At 39.3% G+C, this 21,744-nt stretch overlaps 1 protein-coding gene across 1 annotated transcript in view; it reads left to right on the forward strand.

The window, feature by feature from the left end:
• The first annotated feature begins 3,050 nt into the window (after positions 1–3,050).
• Positions 3,051–21,744, forward strand: part of LOC103895954 (macrophage mannose receptor 1) — a 67,016-nt gene continuing 48,322 nt past the window's right edge. The window contains exons 1-6 of the mRNA XM_009275705.2: positions 3,051–3,111; positions 6,947–7,348; positions 8,834–9,007; positions 12,582–12,746; positions 15,881–15,994; positions 18,374–18,520. Coding sequence (XP_009273980.1) covers positions 3,051–3,111; positions 6,947–7,348; positions 8,834–9,007; positions 12,582–12,746; positions 15,881–15,994; positions 18,374–18,520 — 1,063 coding nt within the window. The remainder of the gene's footprint in view (positions 3,112–6,946; positions 7,349–8,833; positions 9,008–12,581; positions 12,747–15,880; positions 15,995–18,373; positions 18,521–21,744) is intronic.

Below are 21,744 nucleotides of genomic sequence, written 5' to 3' on the forward strand. Positions count from 1 at the left end.
AGGAGTCACCAGTTGCAAGTACTGGATGTGCCAGAAGCAGAAAGGGTCCGACCTGTTTTAGAGGAATTTAGGCCTTTCTGTTCCAAATGTAAATGGCAGCTGGCTTGCTACCCACGGAGGGAGATGAAAACATATGTCTATCTAGGGCATGTATCCTGTCATTAGTTATTTAGCAGATTGGACTTCTGGTAACTATTTGCCTACAAATCACTATAGCCTGAGACTTTGATGAATCCTTTTGTCTCAAAAGAGAGAAAATCTTTCCCTTGGACTCTATCAGATCAGAATATACGATACGATTCATGTATTTGCATGATGATTCCCAAAGAGCAAGCCAGATCCAGATGTAATTGTTGAGGAGTATGCTGCAGATGAGACATGGCTACATGAATAAGCTCATTGAGACCTCTGCTGCTCTAGACAGGGTATCTCTCTCTCTCTCTCTCTCCCTCTCTCCCCCACACACACTCAAAATGGCTTTGTAGTTTCTGTATCTCCAGTGTGTACAAGGGACAATGAGAAAAAGGCAGTTTTCAGATCAGGAAGGGAGCTAATTTGGTGAGGCACAGATCCCAAGAAATGCTGGAATACTTGTCTTGGAAGTAGCTATTCTGATGTCTCATTTTGGTTGGAAGGGACCTCTGGAAGTCATCTAGCATGACCCCCTCCCCAAAGCAGGGCTAACTTGAAATTTAGATCAGGTTGCTCAGCTCCTTGTCCAGTTCAGTTTTGAGAATCTCCAAGAATGGCCCAATACAGTTCCTTCTGTCACTTCAGAGTATAGCTCATTCCTGGTACAGCCACTGACTGCTGAATAGGTACAACTACTCATCTACTTACTTCCATTTTTCTGCCTATTTGTGTGACACACATATGCACTTAAGTAATGTGCAGTCCCCTTTGTTACTTGAATCATCTGGGTTTAACCTAAAGACTTTTGTGGCAGTTGTACTCACTTACATTGAGACTGAACTTCACACAATCTCCCTTCTCTGTTTATCTTGGGCCAAAAGAATACCACGAATTCCCAAACTTTCAATGACGGTCTTACAAATAACAGTATTCTGTTGGGGCAGCAGCATTATTCTCCATCTTCTGACCTGTTCCTTCTAGCACTAGATGCTTTCCTGGGCTTCCAGGTGTTGCTAACTGCTAGTAAAATAAATATGTAAACAAATATTAAGGTGACTTAGGAAAATATTTTTTCTTCTACCTCTAAAAACACTTTTCATGCATGCTTTGAATGCCTGAATCTTTTGAAGGTGGTAGTGCTAGAATATGGAGGAATGATTAATTTCTGAATTGTACTATGATTATTTGAGTTAGCTATAATCTCCTCAGTGCAAGCACTCAGATCTTTTAGTTGCTCAGCATAAAGGCCATTGCAAATAGTTAGCAAATAATAAATATCTGCCATATACTGCAGCAAGAGAAGAAGTTTCCCAGATGAGAATTCATCAACATAACAATACAGAACATTGCCGATTATGGCTGAAATACTTCCCACCTCCTGTCCCTGAGCCAGGCTGTTCCTGACCTTTACGTGGGTCCACTGATGTCAAGAGAAATTATGAAGCACTTCCTCTTCACTCCCTGCACGTAGTTCCCAGGAGGGCCCAGCACAGCTGAAGCGCCTGGCTGGAATCCCTTCCAATGTTAACAGGAGTTTCATCATTGACTTCAAATGAGCTTGGACTTCATCTCCCTTGTTTCTTCTCCTCCAATAATATTGTCGAAGTACCTTCTCACTCTGCCCTGTCTCTTTCCATACTAATGTCACATTGGCGTTTCCCTGGACGTGCTCTACTTTTCCATCCAGAACTTCCAGCAAGGAGGTTTTCGAAGATTTTCAATACTTACTGGAGATTTCCAAGTGCATGACAGTACAGGGAGAGCTGCTGTACAACGTGCTTCACACATGGTAGGTTTGATGCTTTTCAAATTTGTGTATGCAGTATCACAAAGCTCAGTAAGTCTGATATGTTACAAAAGTCTCTGTCTGTAAAACAGCAGTAAGACTGTTGTATTCCATCCATTTGGGACCCTTCAGACCATGTATTGATAATGGTCTCTAAGGAGTAACATGCTACTCCCCACAAAAAAGCACACAGGGAGGTCTCCTACCCAGCACAGCAAGAAGCCATAAAAACCTCAAGGCAGATTGTGTTCTAAAGGCACCTTTTCAGAAAGTTTATTTAATTCCACGTAGGTGCTTCAGCTTGTGAAAACTCAGCTAGCAAGCAAGGTTTTGTTCCTCTCACACTCTGATTCACGAGCAAGATTTGAATCCTGTTAACAGCAGATACAGCCACCACAGTCAGAGGAATAAATAAATAAACAAATAGGTTGAATTTCATTTATTGGCGCTCAGAAAATGCCTCGTTAGAGTTTTTAAGCCCGTGCGACCCCGCCGGCTCTTCCTTTCCACCCCCGAGCACAGGCCGCGCCTCCCGCTGCTCCCCAGCCCCGGCCCCGGCCGCCTCCCGGCGTTTCGCTCCCCGGCGCCCGCTGGAGCAACCTGCTCGCACGTGGGCGAGGAGTGACGGGGGACGGGGGGGCAACCCAAATCCCGGTTTCCCAAAAGTAGGTCTGTGCTACTTCTGCAGTCCTCGCTCTCGGGAGCAGGGGGTTTTGTTCGAGACTTGGGTCCACCTCAGAAAGAGAGGAGGGGGATGTCCCGGTCCCTCGGCGCGGGTTTGGGTAATTTTCTTGGAAAACAAACCGCTGACCCACATGCAACACTGACAGGGTCGCAAGAGGATATAAAAAACCCTCCAACCCTCCTCTCAGCTATCACCACTTTATCACCTGCATGTGCCTGGAAGGAGGCTCTTCCCTCCACTGAGGGGAAAAAAAAATCAGCTTAGGAAAGCAAAGTTTGAACAGCGAATTCCTGTTATTTCAAAACGCCCCATGTGACAGGATATTTCCTTATCATTTCGAGCCCAGAGCTTTCCCCTGATCCACCAGCCCTTCACAAGTGCGGAGGACCTGCCCGGCGGGAAGCCCTCTCCTCACAGCGTCGGGGCGCCACGGGCGAAGCCGCGGAGATGGCTCCCTCCCTGCTCCTGCTTCTCCTCGCACTTCTCCCCCGGGTTTTTCCGCTGCTGGGTAAGTGCCCGCAGGGGCTGTGCAGGATGAGACGTGCCGGGAAAAGAGCGGGGTCGCGGCGGGCACCGGGATGAGACGTGCCAGGAAAAGAGCGCGGTCGCAGCGGGCACCGAGCCCAGCCTGACCTGGGGCGGGCGGGCGGGAGGGAGGGCAGCCTACCCTCGGGCCCTCCCTCAGCCGCCCACACCAACTGTCTCCCCCTCTGCCCCCGCACCCTCAGGTGCCCGGCGCCCAAAGCTGCCCGACGAGGCAGCCCTTTGGGTGCCTGTGGTGTTGTGGGCTCCAAACAGGGCTGTCACCAGCAGCGCCTCAGTTTCCCCCACTGCCTAAGGGGCTCAGCCCCTGATTGATTTAATGCCGTCACCCAGCTTTCCCTCAGCCACCTCCTCGCCACTGAGGTCTGCTGAAGGGCCTGGTGTTGGCACTCAGCCTTTCCTCCAGTCCTCTGGTCTTCGATGGTCCTGGGGACCTGCTTTTGGCAGACGGCTTTCGTGGGGGGATGTTAAGGTAGCTGAGGTATTGGCACAGAATAGAGCTGTGAAAACAGATGAAAGCTGTGTTTCTTGGTGAAAGCTGGAGCTTGCACCCTCTCGCTCTGAGAATTACTGTGATTTCCCGCACACTGCTATTTTTTGCTGAAAGTTTTGCATCTGCCCTTCCTGAAAGCCTCTCAGCATCCTTGGCTCTCCAGTTTGAGGTCTACTGAAGCACAACTTTATAACACTGCCTTGTAACCTTTCTTGCTTTGTGTAATTAGCAGCAATCATTGTACGCTGTCTGGTAAGTGAGAGTCTGCATGGAGAAGGTAGTCATGCTACCTGCTTGCTGCCTTATTGCTCCCCCATCTCTCACTTCTGGCTTTTGGTCTGCTCTTCTGGTGCTCTCCATTATGGTTTAACACTGGTAGCGCTTCACCGGCTTCAGGAGTTACTTCTTGATTTACACTTGCATAATCTGTGATAGTTTGCAAATGTTGCAGAGTGTAAAGCTATGTTGGCATACTGGAAATCTCTACTGTGGAAAAGATACTCGGCCAGTGAGATTTTACAGTACCTGGTACAATTCTTTGGATATAAGCTGGGGCCAGAGATAGGCAAATAGTCACAGTGTGGTGGGTGAAGAAAAACGAAAGCCTGTGAGAAAAATTCTATTGGGATCTACTTGGGACAGTTGAGGGAAAAGATGCTAGATCTCCCTGGATGGGTTATAACGGTGAGGTAGTGAGTTCCTATGCCTGACACGTTCCTATGCATTTTAAAGAACCTCCTTCCAGGAGTAATTTTCAAAATATGGATTAGTCTGTTAGAAATTGGTGTAATTCGAAGTACCAAGACTGTGGTACTCATGATCACGCTGTGGTGGACCTTTAAGTGTAACCACCTACAGCACCCTGTTATGGGAGCTCTGTAACAAATGTTGCTACAGAACAGTGAAACACAGTTAATGGTTATATGAGTAATTCTGCTCAGCCCATTTTACAGATACAACTCATCATGTTGACAGGAGCGGTAGCAACAGAGAAGAGTTGGCAGGGCATAGAAAGTGTTGCACAAATACCTGGCTTGTTTCATATTCTTCTGGACTATCTAATAACTCACATGGAAAGTGTTGTATGGGAATCCTTTTTGGTGTCCAAGCAGGCAGAACAAACACAGAAATAAAGCTGTAAACTAGAGCAACACAGGACCATGCTACAAGTCTGCTGTATGGTCATGGATGAGACAGGAGCAACTCTTAGGGGAAGGAAATCCTGCAACTACGGTCTCAGCCACAGTTGCTCCTGCATCCTGCTACCTCCTGTTCTGTCCTCCTGTTTTGATGCCAACTTACTTTCAGTGCCTGCTTGGCTGTGTTGGCCCTTTAGCTGCTTACCTATGTATTATTCCCTGTCAGAGCGCTGTGTGTGTTGGGGCCCTTGTATAAGCAGCTGTGTTGCATTTACACACTGCTAACACTTTGTAAAGGTGCAGTCAGAAAAGCAGAGGACCAAAGATTTGTCTTTTTTTTTTTTTTTCCCCCTCCACTGGCCAGACCTCTTTGTTCAGCTTTCTAACCTTGTTTCTGAAGCCAAAACTCTGCACCCTTTCAGGCTTGGGTTCAGCAATCCAGGTTTTTGACTCTGGGATGCCTTTTTCACATGCATAGCATCCTGGCTTTAATACCATAAGCTGCATAAAATAAGCAATGTTATTTTAGGCCACAAATACGACTTTAACAGTTTGAAAGATCAGGCAGTGTTTTCCACACATGTGAAAATGTCTGACATCTCTTTTACCCAGAAACTTTAAATAAGATTTCAGGGAAAGGAGAGTTGCAAGCATTGCATATATCAGTTTACAATAACATTGTGCTAAATGCTAGTAGAAAAGCAGAATAAAAAAAGTCATCACCAGCAGTGATAATTATACATTTCCTTGTATTGTCTGTGAGTAAAACAGATTGGCAAAAGGCAACGATTTCTGTCTCCAGTGCTCATCAGTTTTACACTACTTCCCAGTGAGTTGGAAGCCAAAGGACAGGAGAAGGAAATTGAACCATGGATGAGATAAGTCTAGGTCAGCTTTTTCTCTGAGAGAGCGGTTATTTGTTCCCAGGTTGTTCTTCTGCAGAAAAGTATGATCATTTCCATACTGGAGCCTCAGCAGAGAAAGGAAAATTTTCTGTGGTTAACCTGTTTTCCCCTTAAATATTTCTCCATTATAGAATTTGTTTAATTTGGTAATCATACACTAAAATAAATAATGTTTTAATTAGCTTCAATCCCCAGAGTCACATAAATTATTATTTCTCTTTCCTAGCTTGTAGCCCAGTTAAAATACAGTTTTAAGACATTGTGCATCCTGTTACATTATGCAATCCAATATCAGAGAGAACTATTAAGTTACCATGCTAAAACATATCTCAAGGGGATCAGAGAGGAGAATTCTCAGTCTTTGGGCAAGACCAGCTCAGAAATGTTGCACTCCATAGTACACCCAAGTGTAAGAGATGCTAAAAACTTTTCTAGTGGTTACAATTTTGAAATAAACCTTGAACACAGGAAGAATGCATGCTGTGAAGCACTATTTACTTAGAGGGGGAAATAACTTTGGGAGCTATGAAGAGCCTTGTAGATTTGCATAAGTCATTAAGAGGCATACCTGATGATGGCAAATCCCACTGTTGTCAGTATTTCATTCATAATGGAGAAATGTGAGAAAGGAGAAAGAAATCACTGGTTACTGCAGTTGAGTGAAAAATGAATATGCTGTTCTAGCCCTACAAGTAGGTTGTGTATAAAGCTTAAAAAAATATCCTTCCCCTCAGTTAAGACTTTAAGGATTTTAGCAGACCTTAAGGGAACAGAACTCCCTACTGTGGGGAAACGGAGCCTGAACAACTTAATGGTTGTTGTCATGATCTCACGCCTGGGAGCCAGGATCAAGGAGCCAGTGCTGCTGCAGTGCTCAGTGTCAGGATCTGCAGCATACGGTGTGCGTGCTCCCTTGTTTCAGTAACTTCCATGAGTGCAGCTTGGAATAATACCATGAACTTGTTTTTTCTTTTCAGTTTAACCCATGCTTTAAAGCTACAGGAGACACTAGATCTGCATCTCTGCTGCCTTGCACTTTTAAGTGTAGATGCTTTCACTGATGCAAAGTAGTTGAAATGTCCTCACATCTGAACTAGTTGCATTCTACAGTCACTTCAGCAGGTGTAGGCCACCGGAGTACTGCACTTTCTTTTGCTGAACAGATGATGAGATTTTAACCCCAAGAGTAGTGTCCAGATTCGTATTTCGTTTAGATAGTAAGATACTTCAAACCAAATGATTCCAGTGTTTTTTGTCTTACAGATACTAGCATCTTCTTAATATATAATGAAGATCACAAGCGCTGTGTACTGGCTCAAAGTTCTAATTCAGTGACTACTGCTCCTTGTGTTCAAGAAAATGAGTCACAAAAATTCAGGTGGGTCTCAGATCACCAGCTTATGAGCATAGCATTCAAATTGTGCTTGGGAGTGCCTTCGAAGAAAGACTGGGTTCCGATCACTCTGTATCCTTGTGACAAGGCTAGTGAACTTCAGCGATGGGAATGCAGAAATGAGACTCTCTTTGCAATCCAAGGGGAAGATTTGTTTTTCAACTATGGAAACAGACAGGAAAGGAATATTATGCTGTACAAGGGATCTGGTTTATGGAGTAGGTGGAAAGTCTACGGAACCACAGACGATCTGTGTTCTCGAGGCTATGAAGGTAAAGTTCTGTAAATTAATTTCTGTATTTCAAACTCATTTCTATGTGTATCATTAAAATATTTAGAAGTGTAGGAGAATTTGCTTCATCTCACTAATGATCAGTGAGTGTGACTTCTGGTGAAATCAGCAATACCTGAGTGTGTGTTTTATGTTTTTTGAAGGGTTCATTTTGCTTTTTTATCACTGTTGTCAATGTTCTGATAGATAATTAACCATGCATGGTAGTGATTCATTTGGAGAGGGGAAAAAAAGTCTATGGTTATTCAGAACGCGTGTATAACTACTACACAACAGTTAATGATAGCTTTTACTATTTACAAGTGTACAGAAAGATGTAGTGTGAGTGTATAGTCTGTTGGTTATGTTTGTTTGTGGGTTGGTTTTTTTTTTTGCCTTAGGGTGCAAATATGAATTATGCTGTAAAAATTTAATTAACTTTTGATATCTTCAGCTCCAGCATATTGAAGATGCCTTCCTAGGTGTTTGAAGTGAGTCTCAGAGTTCATGCTGCAGTGTTAGACAAAGAAATAAGATAATTTAAACAGTTAAATTTGAAAAAGTTATGTATGATACATACATACCTATATACATATATTTATGATAAGTGTCTGGGAATACATTTGGCTTCCCATTTAGTATTCTTTGATAAACAGAAATGGGCACAGAGGGAGGTAAGGACGCATTTTCTAGGGTTTACACAAAGGCTGATTACAGTACTAGTCCTTGGTCTAGAGCCAGAATAAAAGAACTGTAGCAAAGCAAATTATGTGAAAGGAGGCAGGGGGGAAGATGGAGTGATGGCCCACCATTCCTTCGTCCTTTGTTTTCTAGCAGCTCTGTGAGACAGTGACCTTGGTATGTCATCTCTTTAGCAGTCCCTGTCAAGTAGTGTTCCTCTGTATGTCCTCCCATCAATGCATGTACATTGTATGTGCACACACAGAAAACTGCTTTAGTTACTTTGATAACTTTCATTGACTCAGGTTTCTGATGAAACAAAAATTATCTTTAGATGCCAATGGAAATTTGATTTGGGCATAGTATATTGGAGACACTCTGTGGCATATATATCTTTCAATTTTCTATGTACGTGCTCTTCCCTGTATAAAATGGTCAGCAATTGAGTGGATTATTGACAGAAGAATCAGCAGCTGTTTGTGCTTAAAAAGAAAATTGCTTAACTATGTGGATTTTATAGTTTTGATTGTTATGCATGTAAAATTTAGCATGGGAATGTACTTGTCTTGGCTCAGTTCCAGTCAGTGGTCTCCTTAAGCAATAAAAATTTGTCTCATTGTGGACGTGGGTAACAGCTTAGACCTAGAGAGTAAGATTATCAATGTCCCGTTTCTCGTACAGTTTGTATATTAGGCTAGCAAGCTCTGCTTGCTATAATATGCTATAATATGATCATAAAACTGAACTGGTATATATCCCATGCTTATTACTGCTTATACATTTTTAAATTGTTGTGTCTCCTTAGATACCTACACAGTGAAAGGAAATGCCAATGGAGCACCTTGTGTATTCCCTTTTAAGTTTGGTGATAAATGGTATGCTGACTGCACAGATGCTGGCAGATCAGATGGCTGGTTCTGGTGTGGAACCACGTCAAACTTTGATGTTGACAAGATGTATGGATTTTGCCCATTGAAATGTAAGTTTTGTATGTTCAAGATTCTGCTGTGCTGTTATTCAGCTGCCTGGAAATACTGGTGTCCGTGTCATGTGCTTTACTGTAGAAAATACAGTTTGAAATGGTGCATTTTTCTGTCTCCATGCAGCCTGCTATCCTTTTAGGAACTACTTAAATATGCGAATATAGGACTCAGCATAAAAAAAAAATTGACCAACTACATCCAGGTGAAAGTGTGTTAATCACATGCTGGAATCTGTAATTACACCATTTACTTAAATAGAAAGTTAATTAGATGTAAAGGTGTTACATTAATATATGCAAAAGGCCATGTAGAAGTTTATGCAGCAGAATTGGAAGCTAGAATACAGCTTAACTGAAAATTAAGACTACTTTGTAGAATGAGTTCCCTTTTAAACATGAAGAAACTTACATGAACTTTTTACTAAATCCCAGTATTTCCCAAATCTGTGTGCTACATTGTGGTTCTGTGTTTAAAATCGATGAGAAGTATTTATATTCTAAATTCCCTGGTTTGAGTATAGAGTTTCAACTGTAGTGTTATGAATATGCAGAACTTTATTTAGAAATGTTGATATTACTTTAAGTAAATTGGAGTAATATGCCCATATGTATTTGAATTTGAATAAAGTTTCTCTGAACAACTGTAAAATATGTACTAAGCATTTTGTCTGCAAGCTGCTGCTTCTTCTGTCATGCTGAAAGAGGTAGCGCTTCTCCCTCCCTTCTTCTTTATTATTGTGTTTTGCCGTAAAGCTCCAGCTGACCACAGTCAGAGCTAAGGAGAAAAACATGTCTTTCCTTTGATGTGAAGAAAGCAGTGTGGGTTGATCTTAACTGTTTTGATGACGAAGTATTAGTGTCCTTGCCTGATTTCCATGAATGTTGCATTCATTATTTCAGACAAATAAAAATGGCATGGTTTTTTTTTTCTATGCCAGTGTTATTTTCAAGATATTAAAAACACGTTGGGAATACCAATCCCATTAATACAGCACATGCAAGATCAACTTAAGAATGCTACCTGTCTAGTGTTCTTTGAGTATAGCAAATAGGAGGCATCATTAAAATTTTGTTTAATTCTTTGGCATAATTCAAGGAAATCCATTCAGATGGCTGTGATTGTTTTTGGAAAAAGCTGCTTTATGCTGATTGCCTGCATGTTTCCTTCCTGATTCTTCAGCACTGGCTATAAAATATTCACGTTTGGGTCATATATTTTAATGAGAGGCAGGCTGTAGTAGCAGAAGTTTTAGTCAGCCCTATGAAAGAGGAATGCACTACATGAGAGAGTGATAAGTTAATAAGCTCCAACAGCACCTTTAAACATAGAATGTTTAAGTCTTTGTATGTTAAAGTTTATTTAATAAGATTAAAGTGTTTGTTGTTTCTTAAACAGTCTGGGGGAGCAAAAGTGTCGATATGAAAACATGTGATGCAAACTATTACAGCTATTCATACTGGGGCCTGGACATACACTGACATTATCATCATTAAACCAGTCACTTTTTTTCATTGTGAGCAAAACCAGCTCAAATGTTCTCCAAAATGAAGAGAGCATAAGACTGTACTTATAACAGTTATTATACTCAATAGAGGTGTAGAAATTTGACCAATGGAGGTAACATAATTGTGAGTATGACCCTTTATGTGGTGCTTTAAAAAGAGATGCTGCTACAGTGGCAGTAGAAACTTAAATCATAGAATCATAGAATCATAGAATCATTGAGGTTGGAAAAGACCTCCCTCCTTTTCTCCAGGCAGGAAGAAACTGAGAAGTGTTGCTGCATCAGACAATTTTTAGTAGGCTAGGAAATACTGGTTCTTTACAGGTTACACTGTGTCTTTTTGAGCTCTACGTTGCACTGCAAGGTAAAAGTAGATGTTGCGGAAGAAAACTGGTTGCACAGTGTAAGACCATCAGGAGAGTAAGTCATGAGGTGTGCCTATAGCTATATTCAAGTAGGCAAAAGTCCATTGAGGCCCCTTTCTTGACAGATGAAAGAGCTAGAATTTCTGTGAAGAATTTAGAAAGCCTTATAGATGATGCATAAAACTTGCAGCTGACGAGGAAGGAAACAAAAAGTGCAGAGAATGAGGAAATATTTAAATAGTCTTGTTTACCTCTTCCTCTGTAATAACTGTACAAGACTTATAAAACCCTTTCTATCAAGTCAGAACCAGTTTTCTTTATTTAAATATAGATTTTAATATTTTTGCAATATCTTTTATCCCAGGCTTGTGCTTATGCACAGGAATTTATGGTCTTGTAGAACATAGTATAGCGAATAAATTTTGCCTTCTGATACTCATAAAATATTTTGGACAGAATTTGGTTTGTGGATAATGATAATCAGATGAAAGTTCCCATTTTTAGTCAAATGTCCATCTTATAGTAGGTTATGTCTGATTTTTGTTTTCTAAGGCTAATATGAAAAGAAGCATTTCATATTATCTATAGACTATCAGGTATAATACAGGAAAAAGTGGAACTGGTTACTGACCTGCTGACATTTAACATGTATCGCCCTTTGTCCTGAGTTTTGTTTATTGTACTGTTTTCCTCTTATTTGCACACTTAGGTTTTCTGAGCTCTCTGAATTCGGAAAAGGAAAAGACCTCTTTCTCTCAAATTTTTTCACAGCTTGCAACTTGAGAAACTCTGATACAGGCTGCAGGAATTTCAGTCATTTTCCCATTGTCAGCAGACATACAGTGACCTCTGCTATATTCTGCTTTTGTCATGCAACTTTAATCTCTTTATGGAGTGATATTTAGCTCAGTGTTAGGGCCTCCTTTTTTGGCAGAGCAAGATCACACTGTTTGTTGCTTGTTGTGGGGATTCAACTGAGACAAGCCAGGAGAGGCTGCAGCAATGTAAGAGTGTGGTACCTTCTGGGGCCGCTTCTAATGTTGGGTCCTGCTGGATGATGTTTTCACTGGTTTGGCATTGCCTAAAATTAGTGCCAAGTTCAGGTATTGGAGGAGATCACAATAAGGTCATGTGGCAGAGAAGAAAGCATGGTGGTATGTCAGATACATGCACAACGCAAATCAGGAATAGCAGGAAAGGGTGAGATGGATGCTGATAAATGTAAGTTTTGTGTTCAGTGCTTGGGTCTGATTACCTCTATCACAGTAAGAAAATCCATAGACACTTTACATAGTACCCAAAATTTGTAAAAAAAATTGGGGTTTCTTATCTCAGAAAAGTGATCAGCTTGATGTACGCCTTAGCTAGCATGAGTCTGGAAGTTTTTAGTCTTTTTCTCCACAGTGAGAAATCAACTCTTTTAGCATGACTTTAGCCACTCATCTTCTATCTTAAACAACAGCTTTGTTATACCAGAGAAAATGGTGACATTGTTTCATTACCTGTGTCCTGCCCAACACGGCTGTCATGGTTTAGCTCTGCCCTGGATTTACTAACACATTAGAGAGCCTCAAGACTCCTTTCAAACCAGTTCTCTAATGCAATGGTTAAGTTTGTGTATTTTTGCTAAGCGATTTATTCTATATTTTTTTCTGGTTCTGTCTTCATGATCAGTTACAGCATTTCTTTTTCTCCCTATAGTTAATAGTATTGATTTGTTGTGGCATACCGATCCTTTAACAAATGTCCGGTACCAGATAAACTCTGAGGCAGCTCTGAAGTGGCACCAGGCAAGAAAAAGCTGTCAACAACAGAAGGCAGAGTTATTAAGCATCACAGAGTTGCATGAACAAACATACCTGACAGGTAGGGTAATATTATCCATCAGTTTTTTTAAAAAGTGCATTATTGTAGCAGTGACACTTGCATAGCATGTTCCATCTTGAAAATGGATATTTGTTCAATTCTGGTAATTAGTAGATTTAAATTGTTAGCTTGAATGATTCAGCTGGAAGAATCGGGTAGATAATGATTATTTTATCCTGATTTAATATTGCCAGAAATTTACAGTAACATAAAAAATACAGCAACTAAGTAATGCAAGCAATAAGGAATGAATGTTGGAATGCAGGAAAATGCAAAATAGTTTGTAAACCAAAGATGCAGATACCAAGACTGCATCCTTTTTGTGCTCTACTTGTTGTGTGTACTAGTCAGTCTTTTTGGCCTATCTCTTTAAAGCTGTCGTATCATCAGTATGTGCTAAAATATGAAAAGGAAGAAAAAGAACTAATAAACAAAAGGGCTTACAAATAGCTTGTTTTATTTTCAATCTCCTTTAATGTTTTTTTGAAGTAATTTCCAAACTTCTCTGAAAAAATTCAGTCCTGAATTTGTGCTTGAATACATTTACATTCCACAATGAGACTGTCTCCTTTTTATTACCTTCTTAGCCTGTGTACGCACATGAAGTAGTCCACTAATTCATCTATTAGATTAGAAGATATTTTGAATATGTTACATCTGTTGGAAGATAAACTTTTCTATGCCATATGTTGTACTATGTAAGTTCATAGAATCAGAGAATGGTTTGGGTTGGAATGGACATTTAAAGATAATCCAGTCCACTCCCCCTCCTATGGGCAGAGACATCTTGCACTAGATCAGGTTGCTCAAAGCCCCATCTAACCTGACCTTGAACACTTCTAATGATGGGGATCCACAACTTCTCTGGGCAACCTGTGCCAGTGTCTCACCACCTTCATCGTAAAGAATTTCTTCAATATGTCTGATCTAAATCTACCCCCTTTCATTTTAAAACCATTGCCCCTTGTCCTGTCACTACAGGGCCTGGTAAAAAGTCTCTCTCCATCTTTCTTATAAGCCCCTTTTATATACTGAAAGGCTGTGACAAGGTCTTCCTGGAGCCTTCTCTTCTCCAGGCTGAACAACCCCAACTCTCTCAGCCATTCTTCACAGGAGGGTTGTTCCAGCCCTCTGATAATTTTCATGGCCCTCTTCTGGACCCGCTCCAAGAGGTCCGTGTCTTTCTTGTACTGGGGACCTGAGAACTGGATGCAGTACTCCAGGTGGGGTCTCACGAGAGTGGACTGGAGGGGGAGAATCACCTCCCTCGACCTGCTGGCCACACTTCTTTTTATGCAGCCCAGGATATGGTTGGCTTTCTGGGCTGCAAGAGCACATTGCCGGCTCATACCCAATTTTTCATTCACCAGTATCCCCAAGTCCTTCTCCAGATGGCTGCTCTCAATTCATTCATCCCCCAGCCTGTGTTGATATTGGGGATTGTCCTGACCCAGGCGCAGGACCCTGCACTTGTTCTTGTTGGACTTCATGAGGTTCACACGGGCCCACTCCTCAAGCCTGTCAAGGACCCACTGGATGCCATCCCTTCTCAGGATCATCCCCACTCAGCTTCGTGTCATCTGCAGACTTGCTGAGGGTGTACTCTATCCCACTGTCTATTTCATCGATGAAGTAATTTAATAATATCAGTCCCAATACAGACGCTAGAGGAACACCACTTGTTACTGGTTTCTATTTGGACATTGAGCCATTGACTGTAACTCTTTGGATGCAGCCATCCAGCCAATTCCTTATCCATCTAGTAGTCCATCCATCAAATCCTTATTTCTCCAATTTAGAGGAATGATAAATGTATTTTTAATGCTACGAACAGTCTGTTCTGTCTAAACGTTTGTTTTCAATTTAAGGATTTGGTCAAAACGTGGGTCTTTTTTTTACTGAGTGTGATGAAACTATTGTTGAAATTAATGCTCAAGGGAGCGATCTGGCACTGACATATAGAAGTGAGTTATTAGTAGGTATGTTTTAATTGCAAACTAGTAGATATTGCTGCCAAATGTATGTGAAAATCAGTTTTTCATTCTACAGCTCTCCTGGCAGAACCAGGATTTCCTGTCATGCTCAGTTCTTGATTGTCTTAATAACAACTTGTTTGTATAGAAGTAGTACTGGAACACATTAATATGTTGGTGCCAAATCAGGCTCTGGTATGACATTCCAGTCCTTTTCAGTGCTTAACTACCCCTCTTTTTAACCTTGCCATGCTTCAAGTGCTACCCATAATCATGGTATCAAAGACAGTTAAAATATATAGAGCAAAATTACATACTGGCATGATGCCATCAGTACAAGCAGCAATAAATAATATCTGTTGTGCAATGATTTTCTGTGAGCTATGCAGAAATACATTTAATTAAAAAAAATCAGCAGTCATCCAGCTGGGCTTCCATGTCTGATACGAAAGGCAGAGATAGACAACTGATTAATAATGACTATAAATAATGCTAGAGAATTCAGCAGGACCATATTAAGCATGATATTTCTAGGTGCTTTTCAGAACTGGAGGATTAATTTAGAACTGGTTTTAGAAGCCTGACTTATCATTGGCTACAGTGAAATCAGATGAGTCTGAAAAATGTAGATGTGCTGTTAAAAAGATGATGTTTGGAATGATCGTATTTTAATGTAGTTTGATAAAATGCAAACAGTTTTTTTACTTTACAGCATTTTGTAAATTTGAAACTCACATTTGTTAATTTTATTGGAAGAGAAAACACACGATAGGAAACTATTCACATTTCACTTTGGAAAAATGATTTTTGGTTTTGTGACCTTTTGTGCAACTTAATATTTTATAATTCTGGAAAATTTTTTTTTCATATTTATGATTATCAGTTTACAAAGAGCATGCAGAAGTGTCGTTTTGTTTTCTACTGTAATAAAATTCTCCACACCTAAAAACGTGAAAACTCTAAAACTAAAGTGACCCATGTAAGATGACATGTTTTGCAGGTTTAGCATAGCCACCTTAACTAAAAGGTTAAAAGTTGTTAAAACTTGTACTGGGAAAAAGGAGAAGCAGACGGTTTAGCTAGAATTCAGCTCTCAAGTTTTGAGAAAGTGTTTGCTCTTGCTGTGCACTTCCAGTATCTCTCTTTGTCTCTGTTACCTAGGTTTGACTGGCAGACTGAGTTCTGCTCTCTGGTTTGGTCTTAACAGTTTGAATTTCAACAGCGGATGGCAATGGGTTGGTGGTGCTCCTTTCCGATACTTAAATTGGGTTCCAGGTAAGGTTAAATATGTTGCTACTCAGTTTAAAAGGCAAAAATTTGATCATCGTGTAACATACTTCCTTTCTAGTACTCTATTCTCTTGCAATTATTGAGCTTGTTTTGATGTTGAAAGATTCTGACTGTGGCTATAAACACTGTGAGTAACAGCCCTTATGCTAGGGATACACACTGAGCTTAATTTATTATTTGCAATGGAGATGGTAGCTTCAAAATCCAGAGGAAAGTTTTAAAAGTCATCTATTTACACTTCATTTGTATATCTTCTTAATTTACTTTATTTCTATATGAATACAGAATAAATCTGATGCTATAGGTGTCTTCATTTGTGAGATTAGACAGGTCAGTGTATGGGTTTTGGTGGTGGTTGTTTTTTTTTTTTAATTTCCTTTCCTTTCCAATTTGTTTCAGTTACTTGCTTAAAGATTGGATTTTCATTTTCGTTTGGGATTAACCTACCCATGGCAGTAGCACGTATCAAACTGAACATGTTAGGCTAGTCTAAAGCAAACCCAGCTACTTCACGCCTGTAGTTGCGATGTTGAGCTCTAGTGCCATTATTAAAAAGCTAGTCTCCTATGCCATCTGTGTACGCACTGAAGAAGAGGTACTTTTCCGGTTTACTATTCAGAGTGCCTATGTTAAGGTGTCTTTTTGCAGGACCCTTGTTTCCTTGCACTGGCTATTCAGGAAGCCTTTGGACACTAATTTAAAGTAGATGTCTGAAGTTATGCAGTGTAAATACTCTTCTTTATCTTCATTGAGCATGTCACATGTATTTAATCTGCAATAACTATAAATGCCCACTCCATCGTGTCATCCAGTGGCTTCCTTGTGTAGACAAGGCCAAAAGCACATTTTATGTGGATAAACTTCTTGAGTAGGTAAGCTTTGAAGAGTGAATTGAACTACTTTATAAATAGCTCTCCAATGGAGTGAGCACACAAGGCAAACAGATGGGCTGAACTGTAAGTTGCTGTGAAGGTATTTCTAGGTCTGTCATCCAAGTGTACTGATGAGGATGTGCATGTAATGAAGAGTGGGGGAAAACTGATTGTGAGGTGGAGCCAAAGTGGCAAGGGCAGCTGCTCGTGGTTGTTAAAACTGCAGACAACTCTCAGTTGTCCTGGAAAGAATTAGATGGGTTTTGGTGTAACCAAAATGGGCTTCATTTATCTTTAACTCCTTATGTTTCTTAATTTCATTCAAAGGTAATACTCTTAAGCCCATATAACCTATTCTATATTTGTGCTATCTCCTTCATGACATTGCTTTGGTCAGCCTACCTCTATTTCATCCCCATTACCCTGGATGTTCAAGAGCTGGCTGTTCTTCCACTAGTATACTTTAAAAGAACTTGTGGAAGCTTCATATTGTTTCATTTCACTAGCCCTAAATAAATAACAGAAAAAAATGGGAACTAAGTTATCAACATTTAAACTAAGATTATGCTGGTTAGGCATTTAGGAGAGCTAACTGCCAACAGCCGAACTTTTTTTGTACATTCAAACAATTTAAATTTGTATTTTTTGAAGTAAGCATATCTTTTTCTCCTATGGAAAGAAGATATAACATGACTGCAAATATAAGACTAACTGAAATCTAAGGTAATGAAATCATAATGATGTAAGAAAATTTTCAGTGAACAATCCTGCACACTAAAAAATACTGTTTTGCTGTGTTTATTGCTGAGAAGTACTGACACTTGCTTGTTATGTAGTGTAGTGGCATGGGTTCAGAAGTGAAAGAAAATCCATGTTAAGTTTAATCACATTAGACCAGATCTTGAAAAGTTCATCTGGTTTATTGCAGAAATTTGTTCTGTTCTACAGATTCTACTTTTCTTCTAGATGTTCCTGTTAGTGCTAATCAACTGAAAATATCCAAATATCCTACTATTGTCGTATTGTTTAGACAAGTGGACAAGAAGTTCACATTAGCGAAATAATTACCTATTATTTTTCTGTCTTTACTGTTTTACTAAGTACAGAATTTGACTAGCTTACTGAACAGTTTTTTCACCTAAAGATTGTGCTCTGGACTTTAGACATTCTTTGTTTAGAAAGGGAAATAACCCAAACGAAACAGGTACACTGTAATACCTTCCATCAAGACTTTGAACCTGTGAGGAGGCTGTTAAATTGTGAACTGGATAAATATCTCAACTTGTGGTTGCTGTGAAAACATCTCTCTTAAGGGAATGAACTGCCCTGTTCAGTCTAAAGGACTGTGGAGAATCACAATTGTCTATATGTTAATGTATCTTATAATTAAAGCATGGAACAGATTAGAATGTGAGAGTAATTGGGAGGGTAACCATGATGTGCTTATACTTTGTTGTTGTTTTTGAGGTTTTGTTTTGTTTCTTTTTTAAAGGACATCCTTCTCCAGAACCTGGAAAAATCTGTGCAGCATTAAATCCTGCCAAAGGTGCTAAGTGGGAGAATTGGGAATGCGATCAGAAACTTGGCTATATTTGTAAACGAGGAAATGCTACTTTAGAATCTTTCATTATTCCTACAGGTAGGCTTGGTAATAAACCCTCAACAAATTATTGATGACCCGTGTTTTTTATCTGTAATTATAACAGGTATTTGTTATTGCACATGGTAAAACCAAGCAAAGATCTCTGCAGACTGTGGCTTGACCAAGATTCCCTGTAAAAGTGAACAGCGTGTGCTTTCTTTTTGTTCTGGCCTCCCTACTTCCCATATAGTAATCTTTCTTCAGTAGCTTTGATTTCTAAATGGCAGAAATGGTGGAGTTCTTTTTCCAAAAACAAGCAGAACTGTCAGATTTTGTTAATAAAATAAAAAGAGAGATAATTTAATGTTTAAAAACAATGATGTAATTATCTAAAGCCCCATGTACTCAATGAAACTAATCTGTTTCTTCTTGCTGTCATTTTTACTACTTACGAAATAGAGTAAGTTTGCCAGTGCAAGTTGGTAGTGGACTAGAGGAATTTTAAAAAATTCTTTTGAGAGTTAAATAATTTTTATATATCTACATATTTTATAACTAGATATATATTTATATATAGATATATAAAATTATTTGTGTATATATATAAAACTATTTAAAAAATTATTTAAATTATGTATATACAGACACTTTTTCAGAAGAAATGGAAATCTGGCACTTGCCAATGTACATAAGAAAGACAAAACAGGGATAAGTTTTCATAGCTTTATTTAGACCTGTTTCCTTATTATCTCTCCGTGTACTATAAAAACCTTGTAACTTATTCTCTTATTCCATCACTCCTTTTTCTGTTCTTTCCAAATTTCTTTCTCTTTCCAGGACATAGCGGTATCTCCTAAATCCACTGACATTATTTTGTATAGGTTTTAGAAGTGAAAAGTTAAACCATTACTGGATTTCCAGTCCATTTATTAATATGCGTTATTGGCAAACCAGATGTTTTGGAAACTCAGTGTTTGACATTTGGCTTAAAAACCATGTGTTTTAATGTTTTTATTGCTTTTGCCAATATATAACCAGGCCAGTCAAAAACACTTAGGACAGAGACTTCTGCCTAATTTGTTTTGCTTTATTACTAAGAGAAAAAAACCACAAGAAAGAGCTAGTGTCTCATTAATTAAATATTGAAATCAATATTTAATACTTAAATTAATTAAATTAATTCTGCAGTATTGAAATCAAGCATATTTGTTGCCTTAGCTGAGAAGGACTTTAGTGCACATTTTAATTCTTTTCTAAATTAAGATGTAAAGTTTTGTTACTATTTGTATACAGCTGATAACCAGATAGTTTAATTTACATAGGTTGTCTTACATTGTTCAGTTGGCTACTGCTCAGCTTTTCAGGTTTCATACATCAGTTCTTAAGCACTGATGCCTATAAATATACTATCAATGCTATACTGGCTGCTATCTTATTTAGATTTAATTTCAGTTTAGGGGGGTCTAATGGCTATTTCTTTCTTATGCGTTAGGCTTTTGATTCTCCCCCTGCCCCAGTTTACCAGTAATTTGGAGGAAGAACAGAAATGAGACAAAAAGTTTTCAATTGTACAGAAATTGCTGAGTAAACATGGTGACAGATTAACCAGAGTTTGGCAGTGATTCATTTCATAAAATATTTTCCAAAATGTCCTGTGGGGGGAAGCCATAAAAGGAATAAGCATGTGATCATGCAAGGTGTTAACTGCCCTCAGCTTTTAATGATGTAAAGGAAAACTCGTGGCAGATAATGTTTTCCTGACTAGGGCTCCTGAGTCAAGAAATAAATTAATCGCAAATTCACACAGGCACTTAGTTGTGCGCTTAACATTAAACACAGGGGCAATCCTTTGAAATTTTAACCCTAGAAGTTACAATTGGGTCTAACAAGGCACTATGCGAGGACTGTGGGACAGAAGAACACTTTACAACAGAATATAATCATGCTTGTATCCAAAACAAAGTAGAGAAAAATCTTTACAGAATATTTATTTTTGTTGCAGATGAAGATTTCAATGAAGCCAACAGCTGTAGGTTTTTTTGTAGCAAAATTGCTTTTTCCAGCAGGGGTCCATATCATTGTATACATCTAAGTGATGTAGAATCTTAGGGTTTCAAAGCATTTGCCCTTTAATACAGGAAAGTGGATTTATAGGAACCTGTTATTTTCCCCTGCAAAACTTGCTTATTTTTTGACTTAATTTTCTAAGGAAAGGCTGGCTGGCTGTCTACCTCCACCAAGTGACTGCCAAAATAGATTTCATCCCAATCCAACAAGGTGTAGTGATCTTAAAGTATTAAGTTTCCAAATGTTTCATAAAACATTCGATTAGAGGAAATAAATGCTCTTAGTGTCACTGTTGTGAGTGCTGTGTGAGCTCTCTCTTATCAGACCACAGAGAATGGGTGTGAGAGAGAGAAATTTGAATGCCTGAATCACGAGACAAACTTCAGCTAGCGCTTTCAGCCTTTTAGACACCCAAGTCAATCACTGTGAGATTATCAAACTTCAGGAAGCCAAGATTATCGTTTACAAAAGTATTTGCTCTCTGTTTGAGGAATAACCATTTTATGCTTACAAAATTCACTTCTGTATCTTGATCTATTCCACAGTAAATTCATCAGCTTGATATTTGGGATAACATTTTTTACACGTTAATGTGATCTTCTTTGTTACATCTTACTTGTTTTAATTTGCATGGCTCTTTTGCTTAAGTCAAATGAAGTTCAGGGAATAGTACTTGTTTCCATTAGGATGAAAAGTAGATTGTATGGCTTTGTGTTGTCATGTATTTTCTTTAAAAGGAGGATAGGGAAGCACAGAGTTCATTTTTGCTGAGTACTGGAAATGAAGAACTGAAGACTTTCTCTTACTGAGAAATCCCCATTCAATAAGACTTGCACCGAAGAAACTAGACTGTCAACTTCTTTTCTTGTTTTGCGGCCTGCAACAAATTCCCTGGTGTTACTGGATTTACAAGCAAAAGAGCCTCCCACCCTGCCATAGCTGCTTTAGTGTTTACAGTAATAGTCTCACAGTTTCCTTTGGTCTGAAAAAAGAGACTCTCACACTCACTGGGGAATAAATACCTTTGTGACTGTCTTTGTAGCCATGTCTGAACTGCTGATGTCTGTTCTATTCAGTGTTTACAGTTTGCACTAAGTATGTTGGAGGTGCATATAAGCCTAGATTTTTTTTTCATATAATAGAATCATAGAATCATTTAGGTTGGAAAAGACCTTTAAGATCATCGAGTCCAACCATAAACCTAACACTGCCAA

This window comes from Aptenodytes forsteri, unplaced genomic scaffold, assembly GCF_000699145.1.
Source record: "Aptenodytes forsteri isolate BGI_AS27 unplaced genomic scaffold, ASM69914v1 Scaffold172, whole genome shotgun sequence".
NCBI lineage: Eukaryota > Metazoa > Chordata > Aves > Sphenisciformes > Spheniscidae > Aptenodytes > Aptenodytes forsteri.